The sequence below is a fragment of the Culex quinquefasciatus genome, chromosome 2, assembly GCF_015732765.1.
Source record: "Culex quinquefasciatus strain JHB chromosome 2, VPISU_Cqui_1.0_pri_paternal, whole genome shotgun sequence".
Lineage (NCBI taxonomy): Eukaryota > Metazoa > Arthropoda > Insecta > Diptera > Culicidae > Culex > Culex quinquefasciatus.
In genome coordinates this window covers 161,074,921-161,090,790 of record NC_051862.1, presented here as the reverse complement: position 1 = coordinate 161,090,790, position 15,870 = coordinate 161,074,921, and the positions used below count along the sequence as shown (strand labels likewise).

Here is a 15,870-nt window from a genome sequence, read left to right as displayed (position 1 = left end):
GTCCACATTTTCGATATTTTCCAAAAAAAAACGCTGCTTTATCTAAACTTCCTATCTCCTAAGCAAGATTTACAACTTTGCCGCAGACACCAAATCGTTCAGGAAATCCCTTCTCAAGATACAGAATATCATACATTTACATACTCATTTTGTATGACTAGCGGCCAAAATTTTTTGCAAGCTTGTGAGGAAAAACCAACGATGCAAAATGCCTTCTTTTGGCATAGGAAAAGTTCAATCCAAACTAAAAAAAAATCTGGAAAAAATTGCGAAACCGTAGAGAACTTCTCTGCAATTACCGTGTTTAAATTATTTTGTGATATTTTTTGTTTGATAATTTAGGATTGCTCAGTCGATAAATTAATTTATTTATCATGCTTATCAGAACTAGAGATTCCATCAATTATACACATTGAATCAGAACCAAACACTGAGAATTTGTTCTTTGAAAGTTATTCTACAAAAGATGAAATATAGATATTGGGGTTCTAACAACACGGTAAAAAAAACATCATGAGCATCCAAGTAAAATTTATTTTAAATTATAGGATTGCGAAGATGATGTAAATTAGCTTCAAAATTAATTTCAGGGAAACGGTTACATGGTCGAAAAGGTAACTGAAAAATGCAGATCTGGTAACACTGCCATAGTATGCACAGAATAATGCTCTCGCATTCCATACACAAGTGTTCCACATAAAGATAAACTTTACAAAACGTAACTGTTACGTGCGAGATGTTATGTTATTGATCAACATCGTCGCCGTCGTGCTAACTTGTCGTACGTGCATTTTGGACCAAATTTGACCTTCACAGATCCCCGAAATTCGATTTCAATCCTGAGATATTCAATAAAAATAGAAAAAAAAATCGTGCATTTTTGTCACTTTTCATATGAAAGAAGTTTCAATCATATCGTGCTATATTGACACATCCTGAAAATTGATGTAAGTGCGACAATTGACCAAAAGGATTTCAGATCAGAACGCGTTTGACACAAGTAAAAGCTCGACTACCGTGAACATTTTTAGTTCTATCTCTAGACTCCGGCAACCAAATTCAACCAAACTTCGGGGCAATGCACAAAATGGTCAACCTAACAAAACATGTTTGTTATCGTTTACATTGCGTGCTCTCGTTTCTGTTTATTCATGGTCAAACATTAAAACGCAGTTTATCGGAACGCCAAAAAGCGATGTGCGACAAGATATCACGACTGCGTCGAACTCTAAAGAACATTACAAGCTGGATTTTTCCAGTGACTGTGGATTTTGAGTATAATATTGATTAAAAATGAACAATGTGTGTGGTTATTAGAGATCATTCAAGTTTTTGAAAAATTATCGAGATACTAAATTTGGTATTAATGATTAGCATTTGTAAAACTGTTTCACAAATTTAAACCGAACAATGCCAACCCCAACTCGTATGAAAAGCAAAATTAAAATGCCTTCTAACAGACATCAGCAATCTAGTGCAACCCGTTACAAACGTTAAACAAACGGGTAGCACATTAACTAAAATTTTCACCTGCCCCAACAATTCCAACCTACGCGCTGAAGATGGGCAGCTTCCTGTCCCTAAATCAAACAATTTTATGTAAGCAAAAAAAAAAAAAACGACCAGAAGACGACGCGTCCATTAGCATAAAAATGTGCCTACAAGCTGTCACAACAAAAGCTCATTTTCACTCATTCCGTCATAATCTCTCGCTCTCGCGGTTGGTGTTCCCCAAACACACATTTGAATTCTGCAACTCCGCATCCCAGGTAGGTCTCTTCAAGTGTGTGCCCTTTCATCTTCATCGTCGCTCTGCTGATGGGTGATGATGAGCTTAAACATCACCCGCCCCACCCCACTTCTGCCTCGTCCCTCATGAGCATACAAACATAATAAAAAAATATGATGACACACTCACACGACTAACCTACATTTGGTGAGATGGTTCCCCCTTTATTTTTCACCCGCGGTGGTAACCCCCTTTTTTCCCTTTTCACCAAATGGGCACTCCAAAATTCATGGCCACCGTCATTTCCATATTGTTCCCCCTCAAACTCCAAGATTACCCTCTTTCCACCTTCAAATGCAGCGGGTTAACACGAGAAAAAAAGTGACACGCTCCAATCATCCACAGATCCACCAAAAATATTTGACAAGCTTTTAAGGGCCACGCGCGTTGCTTCCCAACTATTTTGGAGCGTTTAACCCTCGAATGCTTATTATTTATAAAAATCTATATTTTCAAAGTTTGTAACAATTTTTATTTCAATTTATTCAATCTGGTTAATCTTTTGAATATTTTGAAATAACTTCACAACTTTCAAACTGTTTTAAGGGACGAGCAAATCAAGAGTTACAGTTTCCTTTCCCGGCACTCCAAAGTTCCGATGATTGGATTTCGTCTTTACGCGCCTTCACCCCCTCGATGGTGGCGTCCCAGGGGAAGGGCTTTAGAGTCCAGCGCGCGACTTGTGTCGTCCCGGCAAACACATAAACGACATCATTATCATAAACACCGTCGCTAATGATGCTGTAATAAAGCTTCTTTCGGGGGAAGGGGTTTCTATGCAGGCTGGATTAAGGGCGCAGCGAAAGCTCTTTTGTAGTGATTTTGGAGGTTTTATCTGACTTGAGTGTTCACGAACAGTAGGAAAGGGAGTTTGTTAAAAAATGTAAATATTTCAAATATATAAAACACAAATGTTAAATTTGTATTGCTTTCTAAAGAAAAAAAAATTGACAAATTGGATTTCAATCAAAAAGAAACTTAAAATGCATAATTTTTTTTTTCAGGTTGCCCTAAATTTCCGTTTTTTGGGAATTTTGATACCCCGGGAAATTGGACGATCTAAGTAGGCGTGATTGCAGGAGTGACAATTGGCCAATGGCTGTTGTACGGTGTGTCAAGATAGCACGACCTGAACGGAACCTTATTTCTAGGCTTAGTGATTTTTCACGCTCAAGAATGGCAAATTTCACGGGGACCTTAATTTCAAAACACCTAATTTGTCGGAAATTTCGCGGAACGTGAAAAATATTAAAATAACTATGAAAATCTTATGTCAAACATACAGAAACTGCTTTCTATGCTTTATTATATATTGTTTTCAATAAACTAAAAAAATCCTAACTTAATTTGAACGTGACACAAAAAAAAAATTTACTGATATAAAAAAAAATCTGCTTGGTTTATGCATGGAGTCTATATTTATTTTGTAACCAAAATGTAGGGCATGCGTATTGTCATTTATTGAGCTGCTTTTTTAGTGATAGACTATCATAGCTGAACAGTTTTCGCTGATTTGCAAATATTTTATCTTTTTATTGAATCTCATATCAAAGGGACCTTCCACAAACCACGTGGACCCTTTTTTGGAAATCTCAACGACCCCCCCCCCGTGGACAATTGTCCATACAAAAAAAAACTTTTTTGTATGGAGCGTGGACAATCGCCATACCAACCCTCCCCCCTGAAGTGTCCACGGGGTTTATGGATGGTCCCAAAGCCAAATTCAACAAAACAATCTAACAATTAAAATATTTTTTTTGCGACATTTTGCCCAGTTGGAAATATTTTTGAAGATTTTATCTCACTTTTCAAAAACTAAATTTAAAATCAATTGACCAAAATAATTTAACCTGTAACGAAATCTTCAAAATTTTATTCAAAGTCAGAACAAAAAACGAAAAAAATTTTTTTTTTTACTTTCGCGGGAGTTATTTACCAAAATAATTAAATATCGTAAACAGGACTTACAAAAATCTCAAATGTTCTTAAAAGGCGACTTCAAAGATAGAAAAACTAAATAGAAAAATAACTAACTTACAAAAATATTTGATTCATCTCGAATGAACCAAATTTAAATCTTTTAATTTCTTTAAAATTAAATCTTTCAAATTAAATAATGGTTAAATTGTTATTACGGCTAATGAAAATATTGCTAAATTTAGTAAGTTTCCTAAGAAAAAAAGATAAACTAATATTTAGAGAATCAAAAAATTATTGCCTCATTATTTTTCTTTACTCTGATGGAATTCAATTTCTCAATCTTTTTTTTTGTTTTGCTCCTCCGGTCAAATCATTAACCGGAGAGAAAGAGAAAGACGACTATTTTCTTTTGCATGAATGTTAGCTTTTAAGTTATTTCTACAAAAAAATCACTTAAATAAAAAAAATCTGAAAAATCTTTAAAAAAAATCGCAATATACTTGTTCGAAAAAACATATTTTGGTTAAAAAAGACAAAATGAAAAAAAATCGAGCATATTTTTTTTTTCTTTGACTGATTTTTGTTAACATCATTTAAGTTTTCGCAGCTTTCATTTCTCAGTAAACGTGCTATCAATTTCATGTTCATGTATGTTTTGCTAGCCGGGTTCGATCCCAGACGGTCCCGGTAGCAAATTTTGAGACGAGATTTGTCTGATCACGCCTTCCATCGGATGGGGAAGTAAATGTTGGTCCCGGTCTAACCTAGAGGTTAGGTCGATAGCTCAGTCCAGGTGTAGGAGTCGTCTCCCTGGGTCCTGCTTCGGTGGAGTCGCTGGTAGGCAGTTGGACTAACAATCCAGAGGTCGTCGGTTCGAATCCCGGGGTAGATGGAAGCTTAGGTGTAAAAAGAGGTTTGTAATTGCCTCAACAATCAAACCTTCACACACCTAGTTTCGAGTAGGAATCTCGCAATCGAGAACGCCAAGGCAATGCTGTAGAGCGAATAATTTGATTTTTTTTGTATGTTTTGCTATCAATTCTTCAAATGGTTTATATCACGCTTTTCAATAGAAAACAAATAAAATTTACTTAAAAAGTATTTTATGAATGAAATATGTACTATGTTATTAATTTAAAGAATTGATTTGAGAAAATTGATAAATTTCACCGGATTTCACTGATATCTGCAAATTTCACGAATTTCCCGCTGTCCGCGAAATCGTGAAAATTCACTAACCCTACTTATTTCATATGAAAAGGCTCAAAATTTCAAGGTATTTTTTGGTATTTGTTGAATATATCAGAATAGAAAATGAATTTTGGAGATCTGTGAAGGTCCAAAGGTGAGGCAATGATAGCTTCACAAAATTGCGAATGCACATGCGACAAAATAGCACGATCAAGACGAAATAGAGAAATTTCGATGACGTGTTTTTAACTAAAATCTCAGATTTGATTAACACCTAAACTCCCAAGCTCGAGAAAAAGGGGGAATTTATATGGAAGTTTTCCTTTTTCTCGAGCTTAGAATAAACATGTAGTTAACGCTGTTATATCTTTGACTATATTTTATCCTAATTTGTTGCAGATTCAAGCTGATTTTTGATTGCTTAAAATTAGAAAAACAAGCAAATTGTTGAAGAACACAAATCAGGCAAAAAACTGAATTAAATGTTAACAGATTAAGTTATTCCGGGAAGACATCCCCAAAGCTACAAACAGCTTCAAATCAGCACAAATCTCATCGAAAGCTCCCGTAATAAATTTACTTGGAATCTTCGAGCCTCATTTGTTGAACGTCTGACCGTTGTTGTTTTCCGCGGCGATAATTTAAACCATTTTAAAATATTGATCACCTCCCAGCGACGATACGATTGATTCCCAGGAGAAGATTAAGACATCACCTGGAATAGCGTACCGAAATTGTGGTTTCTTGATGAGTCAATGGTTCCAGATTTGCTTTTGGGAACGGATATTTGGAAATAGGTTGGCGTTTGTCGATGATTGGCAGTTAATCAGTTGATTTGGGGAAACTTGTGGGTTTCCTTTTAGGGAAAAGATAAATTAAATTAAATTATTTTAAATCAACGAGAAGGAAATCGGAACATCCCTGAACATTAACCACCAAAGTCAAGTTTTGATTGGCAAAGCTGGTGAAAACATATTTAAATCCCTCAGGCTCCCACTTTGTTGTTGATTCCCCCAGGAAGAGTAAAAGGTGATACCTATAACTTTGTTCAAAATATGACTTCTGCATATCAAACTCAAACTCTACAGCGCAGTTCCGTGGACTCTTTCTCGACTCACTCTACCTTGATACAATTTGCCTGCCTGCCAAAGACGACCCCGTGCCGTTTTCGGTAATTAAGTCGTATTCTTTATGCTGAAACTTGGGGTGCGGCGGCGTCGACGCGTTGAGTTGACTCAACTCAGACTTTGGAGGAGCCGGAGAAGGTTTGCGTGACGTGTAACACATAGTATAAATTATGAGGAGTTAGCCTGCTGGCGTATAAACACAACTTTTGCGAAAGTGTCTGCCTGCGAGGGTCGAGGTTGTTGAACCAATTCTTTGTCTTCGAGGGGGTCGCGAAGCCCTGTGGGAACTTGAACTTGGTTGGGCGTCCCTCCGAATAAAATGAACCCTCAAAATTGGAGCTTTCACCTCAAGTTCAGCAGAATGAGATGTTTTCCTGGAATTGATCGTGGAGTAGCGCAAAGATATCAGTTGTTGTAATTACACTTCTGAAGCATGTTGTCACTTCCGACTGCAATTATGCAACTGTGGAACGTCAACTAATGGCATCGGCACAGATTCCAAGGGTTTATCAAATGCTGTATGTCCAGGAAGCGTTACAAAGTACATACGCGTTATACAATTACAACCAACCGGCGATAGGCGATGGGAATAGACCTCAGAAGTGACTACTCACGCGCGTACTACCCAGTGACCCAATAGCCATAAGAAGTTGCTTGAATTGCCCTCTCTATGCTCGATGCGATAAGGAAGTCGAGGCAAACATAGAAATTCCATTTGACGGTAGTCGCGCTGGATGCTTGTTCGAAAATTGTTGGAGGCTGTTGGATATTTTTTTGCTGTTCGATTGAAGTAGAGAAAAAAGAACGATTAACGATGGATAAACGGTTTATGAAAAAAAAAAAACGACGAACGAACAGCTACTTTTTGTATAAAACTAAAATAACTTCAACTGTTTGGCTACTCGTTTTTGAGGGTCATGTTTCCAAAAACTTCAAGAATGGTCTTCATGGTCATGATCAGGAGGAAACATGCCAACTGTTTTGAAATTGGGTTTGAGTTCTTGGGCTTTATGCTTGAAGCCGTTTGAGGTTCTGCAAAACAATTAAACAATTACTGATATAATTATTTTTACAAATTACGCAAGCTAAGAATGTTTAAAACCATTGTCACAGTAATTGTATTTATCGTAGATATCAATAATGATGAACACCGAGAGTTGTATCGTCCTACTTTCAAGATAATGTTATTGTTATCGATATACGATAATTTTATCGGTGATAACCATCACATTTAAAGCAACTTTTTATAACTTTAATAAAAAAAATCATCTCATAATTTGGAAATAAAAAACATTTGTTTTGATCATGTAGCAAGTAAAAGTACTCAAAAAACCATAAAACACACAAAATTTGTTAAACTGGTAATATGGGTTTCAAACAACGCGATTTTTGGTATAGATTGTCACTTTTAGCAATTTAAATGAATAATTGAAATTTCACAAAGATCGCATATTTTAAAAATAAACGTCTCAAAATTTTATTGACTTATTTTTAATGTATAACAATTTTAAATAACAATACTCAAAAAAAAATGATTTGCAAAATAAGCATCAAACGACGCAAAAAATACGGTATCGCGCGAAAATTTAAATATTTTACATACAAATTGTGATACAGTGAAAATCGTTAAATTTGCTTCTCATAGTGCAAATTGAGTAAATTCTAGTAGTCAGTAAAGTTGTAGTTTATGATAAGGACTTTTCAGAAAAATAGATATTGTTATCAGGGGTGACATTGGGCCTGAGGTGTTATTTAACTTTTAGGACTTTATGTTGAATTCCCAAAATATTTTTTTTAATTATCGATTTTTATTTATATTTTTTAGGGCACTGAAATAACATCTATAGTGTTTTTTTGTGAAAATATCGAAAATCTGGACAAAAAATTACTGATCAAAGTTGCAATTGAAAAGTCCTTACATTTTTTTTTTGATAAAATATAACGTTCTTAAGTTATAGCAATTTTTGGGTATTTATTTTCAATTTTTTTTGCCTTTTAAAAATATTCCATAAAAAAACACATTCAAAAATTATTTTCTTTTGAAAAGCTGGGTAATTTTTGCTTTACTTTTTTTTCTCTAAGTCTTCAAATATCTTGTAATTAGTTTCAGAGATACAGCATCACAAAGATTTTGAATCGATGAAAATGATTTTTTTCAATCGTCACCTAATTAGCCTGTAATTTTTAATTGACGATGCATGGGAAACTTTTGGTTCGATTTTCAATGTTAACATTTTTTTGAGAAATATTTGATTAATTAAAAACAAAACAGATTTGAAAATCAGTAAAAATAGATAATTTTCCTCATATCATACTTTTGACGAAATTATAAATTTTTTGATTGTTGTCTTCTTCTTCCAAAGTTGTCAAACTTACGGACCCAATCCTGCAAGTAAATAATTTTGTAGACAGTACTTTTGGGATGAATAAAAAATTACATCTATAGTACCCGTAGTTTTGAAGATACCAAAATGTCTGTAACAAAAATCTAGGTGCAAAAGCTCTGCATGATGTGTACCGTTAATAATTAGCCTGTAAGATGTTTTTTCATAATATTTTTTGTATATTCCACATTACAGAAAATCTGATTTGCTTTATATTTACAGTGATCAAATTACTATGTTGCAGGATCATCCAAATTTATCAGATTTATCTTTGATGTTTCATTGCAACAAAGTACATAAATGTAAGATTCAAAAGACATTTTCGTAATGATTTACAACATTTGACTTATTGAAGTTATGTTTAGTTAAGTGGTCATAACTAAAGATGGGGTTGTCAAATCATCAAACAAAAATGTTCTTCTTGTGAACCTAAAATACTATCAATCTCTTCACATTGTTTTGACAATAAATTAAAACTTCAACGAAATAGATTAGTATCGACTGCTAGTAATGCTAAGTAAAGTTCAATCAAAACATTTAAATGAAATTCCGAAAGCGAGAAATTTAGAAAATAAAAAGATACTTAAAAGAGGGTTGGTATTTTCTTAAGATTCTCAAATGTTTTAATTATCGCCTTGCTAAACATCCTTAATATCTATGTACGAACAAACTCCCGTCTCCGATGGAGATTGCCAATTTGTGGGACGTTGAGGGGGGAAGTTTAGCGCGCTAGTTCCACTCACTGCAGAGTATCATAGAGTATCATCAACGTACCAACATAACTTTCCGGAACCGCTACCACATTGTTGTGTACAACCAAGAGATGCCACTTTTTTGTGTATAATACCGCAGTAGCTGATTGTTCTGCGTCGTTTTTGCAGCAAGCACTTGTGGGAGCATTATCCAATATGTGCTACATCATCGCGAAGGTAGGGCGTGAAAATTTATCTTCTATTTTTACGACCCCCAGGCTTTCTGGACCTCGTCCAATGGAAGAAAACCGCGTGGAAATTGCATGCATACCTCGTCGCGGCACTGTTCTGCTTTTTTGTTTGAACTACGGCTACGCCGTGAGATCTTTTCCGGAGAAAATCCGCAGCAGAACTCGGTTACGGGGCGTGTAATAAATTACGCAAGAAGGTCACTACCACACACACCGCAGTAGAAGTAGTAGCTTTAGTGACGGATAGAAAACATCCCAGACCCAGATGCCGGGGAAGTAGGTCGAGTGCAAAAATATGCTCTCACGACCGGCGGTCGTCACGCGGCAGGTATTCCGGCGGGTTTGTGGAACAGATTCTTGGACCTGTTGACACAGCGGCGGCACGGTGAGCTATGGGACAACATCGCACAACGAGCAACATGCGGGGGACAACACAAAACACACACACACATGAGCTGCTTGTTGCTACTTACAGATGTTGATGCAATGAAATGGTTGTGGCATTGGGAACATGATGGAAATCATGGATGCGACGCCTATGTGGGAAGATATTGGGGTTAAACAAGAAAGCGAATGAGTTGTGAACGTCGTGCTGACACAGATGTGATAAGAGAGGGATTGAAGGAGGTCGTATCTGGGTGATTTGGTTTAAGAACAAAGTAACGGACAATGAACAAGTTTTCGAATGCATTGGAGTGGTCCAGTCCAGTCATAACCGAGCTCTGTTATGAATGTTGATTACAATCGTTGCCTTTCTTCAACGCGAGATATCTAGTCCAACCACACTTTAACTAATCTATGTGGATTTGATAAGCATGAACAAACTGCATTGAATGATACCATAAACATTTACTATAAGCGCGACCAAGACCTACCCCTTTATTGGCATCTTATCACCAAGCTGTTCATTATCTTTAAAATACCTTCCAAAGATGGTTCCCAATCTTAAGTAATCCGTCAAAGATTACGCTTGTATCGCCAACACCATCCTATCCCTATTCTTCATGTATATATCAAATACCTTGAACTGGGATCCAACTCACTCGGCAAAATGTTCGCGAAGATTACGTTTGTACTTTTGATAGCTCTAGCAACACGAAGCTACTCCCAGTCGACGCTCCGTATGGTAACAGTTTTGTTCCGGCACGGAGCTCGCAGTCCGGCCACAACGTATCCTACGGATCCGCATCGTGACTATCCCTGGATCGGTGGATACCAAGCCATGACGGTGGTAAGCTCTTCGAAGAGAATCAGAAATCTTGTCGCAGCAAGGTACGGAACAAATGTTTGAACTTGGACAACACCTACGGAGTCGATACGGAGCACTTATTCCGTCAAATGGACTATACTTTGCCGATCGCATGTACGTCGCCAGTAGCCTGTACGAACGATGCATTATGAGTGCACAGGCTCTGGCAGCAAGCTTTATGGTTCCTCCGGATGAAACCATCAACATTTCAATCGCTTGGCAACCGGTAGCGGTGAACGTTCTATCCGAGGCGGACGATAATGTGAGTTACAGGTTGTTGTACTACATAGACAAACTAATCACTGTTTTGTTCCAGCTAATCTACCAATCGAAGCCGTGTCCGAAGTATGAGGAACTAGAATCAATGTTTCGCAAAAATCCATCGGAAGAGTTCAGAGAATGGGTGAAAAATGGCACCGAACAGCTTGAGTATATCTCAAAGCATGCTGGAATGGCCGTTGATTCGTTGCGAAAGTTGGCCTTATTCTACGACGCGATAATTATCGAATCCTACACCGGTTTGGAACTCTCGGAGTGGACCGCACCACTTTACCCGGAAAGGGCGCTTTCATTCTACTCGGGATACATGCGGCTGATGTACACTCCCACGGCGAAACTCAAACGGCTGCGAGGAGGTGTCATCATATCCGAGTTCCTCCGAACCATGCGTGCCAAACGCGACGGAACGCTCGATCCGGACAGGTCGATTTTCCTCTACTCGGGTCACGACCTGACCCTGGTGAGTTTGCTGAACAGTATGGAAATGCTCGATCAAGTTTCGGCGAATCCCGAGTATGGATCAGCTGTGGCGTTCGAACTGCATCAGCTGAGTTCGACGGATTTTGAGGTCAGGATGATGTATTACGACAATTCAAGTGTGGCTGTACCGAGAGCATTGATTATTCCGAATTGTGCGAATCCCTGTATGCAGGAAGACTTTGAGCAAGCTATGGATCATCTGTATGTCGAAGACTTTGAACAAGCATGCTCGGTATCAAGTGCGGCAGTTAGACTTGTAAGCCCGTTGAGTTTGTTCTTGGCTATCTTGAGCTGTTTATATTTTAGTAATAGTAAACCAAACCAGTAACAAAACATGAAATGGCGCTTTCAAAACAGTAATAATTATGTCCACCACATTTCAGCAACTGTTTTTATGCAAATTTATTACTCCCGGGCATTCGCCTCTGTCACAAGTGCGCGCTGCTACAACTTGCTGTCAAACAACGTTTACTTTATCATCCAGCTTGCCGGCCAATCCCGGCGCTGCGGCCCGGTACAATTTATTAAATTAATAACAAACTGTCAACGATTTCGATATGATTAATTTGCTCGGTGTGCGTTTTTCAGCGGAAAGCTGGATCGGGGCAATCGTATGGTGCAGCAGTGTCTTATTATAGATTGTCGGATAGGCCTATTGCCGTCATCGTGGGTCTGCGCTCCCACCGGGAAACCAGTTTGCCGGTTCCCGGTTGGATACTCCTTCCCTGGGTGGTGAGTAAGGGTCCCTTAAACGTCGGAACGATATTTCTCAGATATATAACCTTGCAATCCATATCGACGAGACCGAGACGAGACGAGAACTTGTCGTATGACGCTTTTTGACGTTTGATCTTGAAATCGCATTAGAAAAAAATGCGTTGGAAGGTTGACAGTTCGTCGCTTGCGTGTTATCTTGTGAAAATGACCATTGAGGAAATCGATTTTTAAAGTTTGATGGTAAATATTTTCAAAACTATGCGTAGGGGAAATATACCCTTTCTAATCAAACACCTAACTTCGTCATATGGAGAGTTTGATGCTGGATTAAAGCTCCAAAATACTTTTCAGGCTATAAATTTACCAACAACAGCACCGCCTCGAGTAAGCACGCAAATTTATGCCACTTATTGACCAAAAAGATCAAATTTAATGCACTTTTGATCTAATTTCTATGTTGCGAGACCATTTCTCATCATTTTGGTGGCACACACATCCACACACAAGATGAGAGGTTAACTGCTTAACGAAAGTCGCCATCAATATCTTTTCACTTGCGCTAACGATTTCAAAGCGCTTAAGATATAAAATTGCTTCCAACTACCGGCAACATGTTCTTTTGCACATTCTTTAGTCACTCACTTGAAAAATAATCCCGAAAAATGTAAATAATTAGCAAGCACCAACAAAAAAACAAACGCGCTATGTCTTTTGACGTTTCAATTTTGAATACCCATTCCAATCGAAGGCTGAAGAAAACCGAGCGAGGAGCGAAGGCAAATAAAGAACAAAGGGTGCCCACCAACATGCTGGTGCAGCGCCTGTTGGTGTGAGCAAGTGCTGCCAGGAAACGAATGCTACTTTTCGTGAGTGTTCGCTTAAAATCTCATCAATTTTGGCAGCACTAAGCGGACCCAAAAGAGCGCTGGAAGAAAAAAAGAACTAAGCTGAAAATAGAAAAATAGGCGTGGCCCAATGCACTCGACTGCTTAGAATGCATTTTTGAAATATTTTTTTTAAATGCTTGTAACAGGAATAGCATAACCTTTAATAAAAGTGAAAATAAACAGAAATGTTCACAAAAAGTTGCTCTACTCGTTGGTGTACTTGGTTTAAGTGAATTTCAAGGAACAATCCAGATTATCCAGCATCATTTAAACACGACCGCTTATTAGGCTTAAAATTGGCATATTTCCCCTAATTGGTTCAAGCTTTCTTAAGCAACTAGTTCGAATAGTATCGTTAAACAAAGGCTTTATGTTTGATCTTATTTGGTTACACCAAATTGACTTGAATTCAGTAATCTGACTTTTTTTTAACTAAGTAGCACTTACGCTTAATTTTTAAGGTTTAAAACCTTCAAATTTTTGCAAAAAACATATTTTTTGGTTCAATTTTGGCAGCAATATTTTTCCAGTGATTTAGAGTCTATATTATCAGAAATAAGAGCTATCCGATGAGTTAGATTTTTTCCATGCAAAAATACATACAAATTTGAGTGAGCACTTTTGCCCCGCATTTTTTTGGGAGAACGAAATTTAATAAAATAAGAAATAGATAAAAAAACTCTAGGCTAAGCTAAACGCTAGCTAGAAGGTTTAAAAGATTTCATGAATCTAAAGTTGTTTGTAAACATTGATTTGTTAACTGCAAATATTAGATCAAAATAAGCTCTTTAGCCCACGCAACCTTAAATTTTTTAACATAAAATTTTCATCAATTCAAAAATTTACTCTAAATCTAGTTTAAACCCCGAACATGAGCTTTTTAGATAAAAATTAAGTATCGATATGCTTTTTGGTCCAACCCCTGAAGATAGACTACTTTTACAATCAAATCCAACCTAGTTCCCGAAGACCGGCAGCGAAATTATGTGATAGTATGGCTTGTTTCAGATTGTTTTTTGCTGATACAGAAGAGCAATTCCAGCCCAATACAGGAATTTTTTAGGTCCTTTTTTCTCGACCCTCTCCGATTTCAATGAAACTTTGTAGATATGTTATTCTAGGCATATATAAGCCATTTTTGTGTATATAAGTCAGTTACACTCGATAATGACATTTGAGAAGGGCGTAAGTGTTTTGAATATTTTTGTATTTCGTGATATAAATATTGCTGTATCTCGAAGCCGTTGCATCGCATCAAAAAGTGGTCAAAGACACGGGCTTTCCGAAAAAATACACTGAAAGAAAAAAACACTCCACTTTTATGAGATTTTTGATTTTTAAGTTTAAAAGTCAAATTTGAAGGTGAGCCCACGATTTTTTCGCTCAAAATTTTTGTGAAAATAGCCTAAAATGTTACAAAAAGACTCACGAAAAATGCAGGATGGAGCAACTGACCTAAAAAAATACAAAAATCATTTACTGAAACTGTTTTTTTGAAAAGTGCTCTAAACGTCAAAATTTTCAAAAACAGAATACGGGAATCGATTCTCCAGACAATTTTACATAAAAGTCTTCATATTGACCATTGTCCCAAGTCCAATCCTTGTGAAGTTACAGCGGTTTAAAAATAAAAATGTTGAAAAAATAGATTTTTTGATGGTTTTTGGCAATTTTTACATGAACGACTTGATTTTTCAGTCTCGAAAATATTTTTACCGGAAAGCTCGTCCAATTTCCCATAAATTTGCCTTTGACCACATTTCAATTGGATGTATGGGCTTACAGATATAAGCTAATTACATTGCTCATAACTGAAAACATAATAGTTTATATGGTAACCTGGAGTAAATTAGCTTATATCTGTAAGCCCATACATCCAATTGAAATGTGGTTAAAGACAAACTTATGGGAAATTGGACGAGCTTTCCGATAAAAATATTTTCGAGACTGAAAAATCAAGTCTGTCATATAGAAATTGCCAAAAACCACCAAAAAACCTATTTTTTCAACATTTTTATTTTTAAAACCGCTGTAACTTCACAAGGATTGGACTTAGGACAGTGGTCATTATGAAAACTTTTATGTAAAATTGTCTGGAGAATCGATTCCCGTATTCAGTTTTTGAAAATTTTGACGTTTAGAGCACTTTTCAAAAAAACAGTTTCAGTAAATGATTTTTGTATTTTTTTAGGTCAGTTGCTCCATCCTGCATTTTTCGTGAGTCTTTTTGTAACATCTTAGGCTATTTTCACAAAAAATTTGAACGAAAAAAAAATCGTGGGCTCACCTTCAAATTTGACTTATAAACTTAAAAATCAAAAAATCTCATAAAAGTGGAGTGTTTTTTTCTTTCAGTGTATTTTTTTCGGAAAGCCCGTCCAATTTCCTACAAGTTTGTCTTTGACCACTTTTTGATACGATGCAACGGCTTCTAGATACAGCAATATTTAAATTACGAAATACAAAAATATTTAAAACACTTACGCCCTTCTCAAATGTCATTATCGAGTGTAACTGGCCCCATGTACACAAAAATGGCTTACATAAGCGTAGGATAACCAAGGGGATGAAGTAAGAAGAAGATTCACAATTCCGCATACTTTATTGCAAGATGCTTTAGGTAAACACCGAATATTTGGTTAAAATTTTAAATAAGCAAAAAGTGCTATAAATCTTTTTATTTTATCTGTTTTCGATAAGAAACCGATTAATTGAATCATTTTATAGGCGATAGACTATTTTTCTTAGCTCCAAAATATATTTTTTGCTGAAAAAATATTTTTGTTGCAAAATTGTCTTGCCTAATTTGTGTTCACCAATATCAGTGTCTTGAGTTTGTTTATCTTTTGCTCTTTGGTCTGACAGGGGGATTGGCAGCCAAACCCGCTTTGGTCTGACAGTTTT

General features: G+C 36.7%; 1 protein-coding gene across 10 annotated transcripts in view; it reads right to left on the bottom strand.

The window, feature by feature from the left end:
* LOC6043724 (protein spire) overlaps positions 1-15,870 on the bottom strand; it is a 340,317-nt gene that overhangs the window by 85,713 nt on the left and 238,734 nt on the right. For 9 of the 10 annotated variants that reach the window (XM_038255292.1, XM_038255293.1, XM_038255296.1 and 6 more), the window contains one exon: positions 9,828-9,890. The exons of the other annotated variant lie outside the window; for it this stretch is intronic. In XM_038255292.1, coding sequence (XP_038111220.1) covers positions 9,828-9,890 — 63 coding nt within the window. The remainder of the gene's footprint in view (positions 1-9,827; positions 9,891-15,870) is intronic. 10 annotated transcript variants of the gene reach the window in all.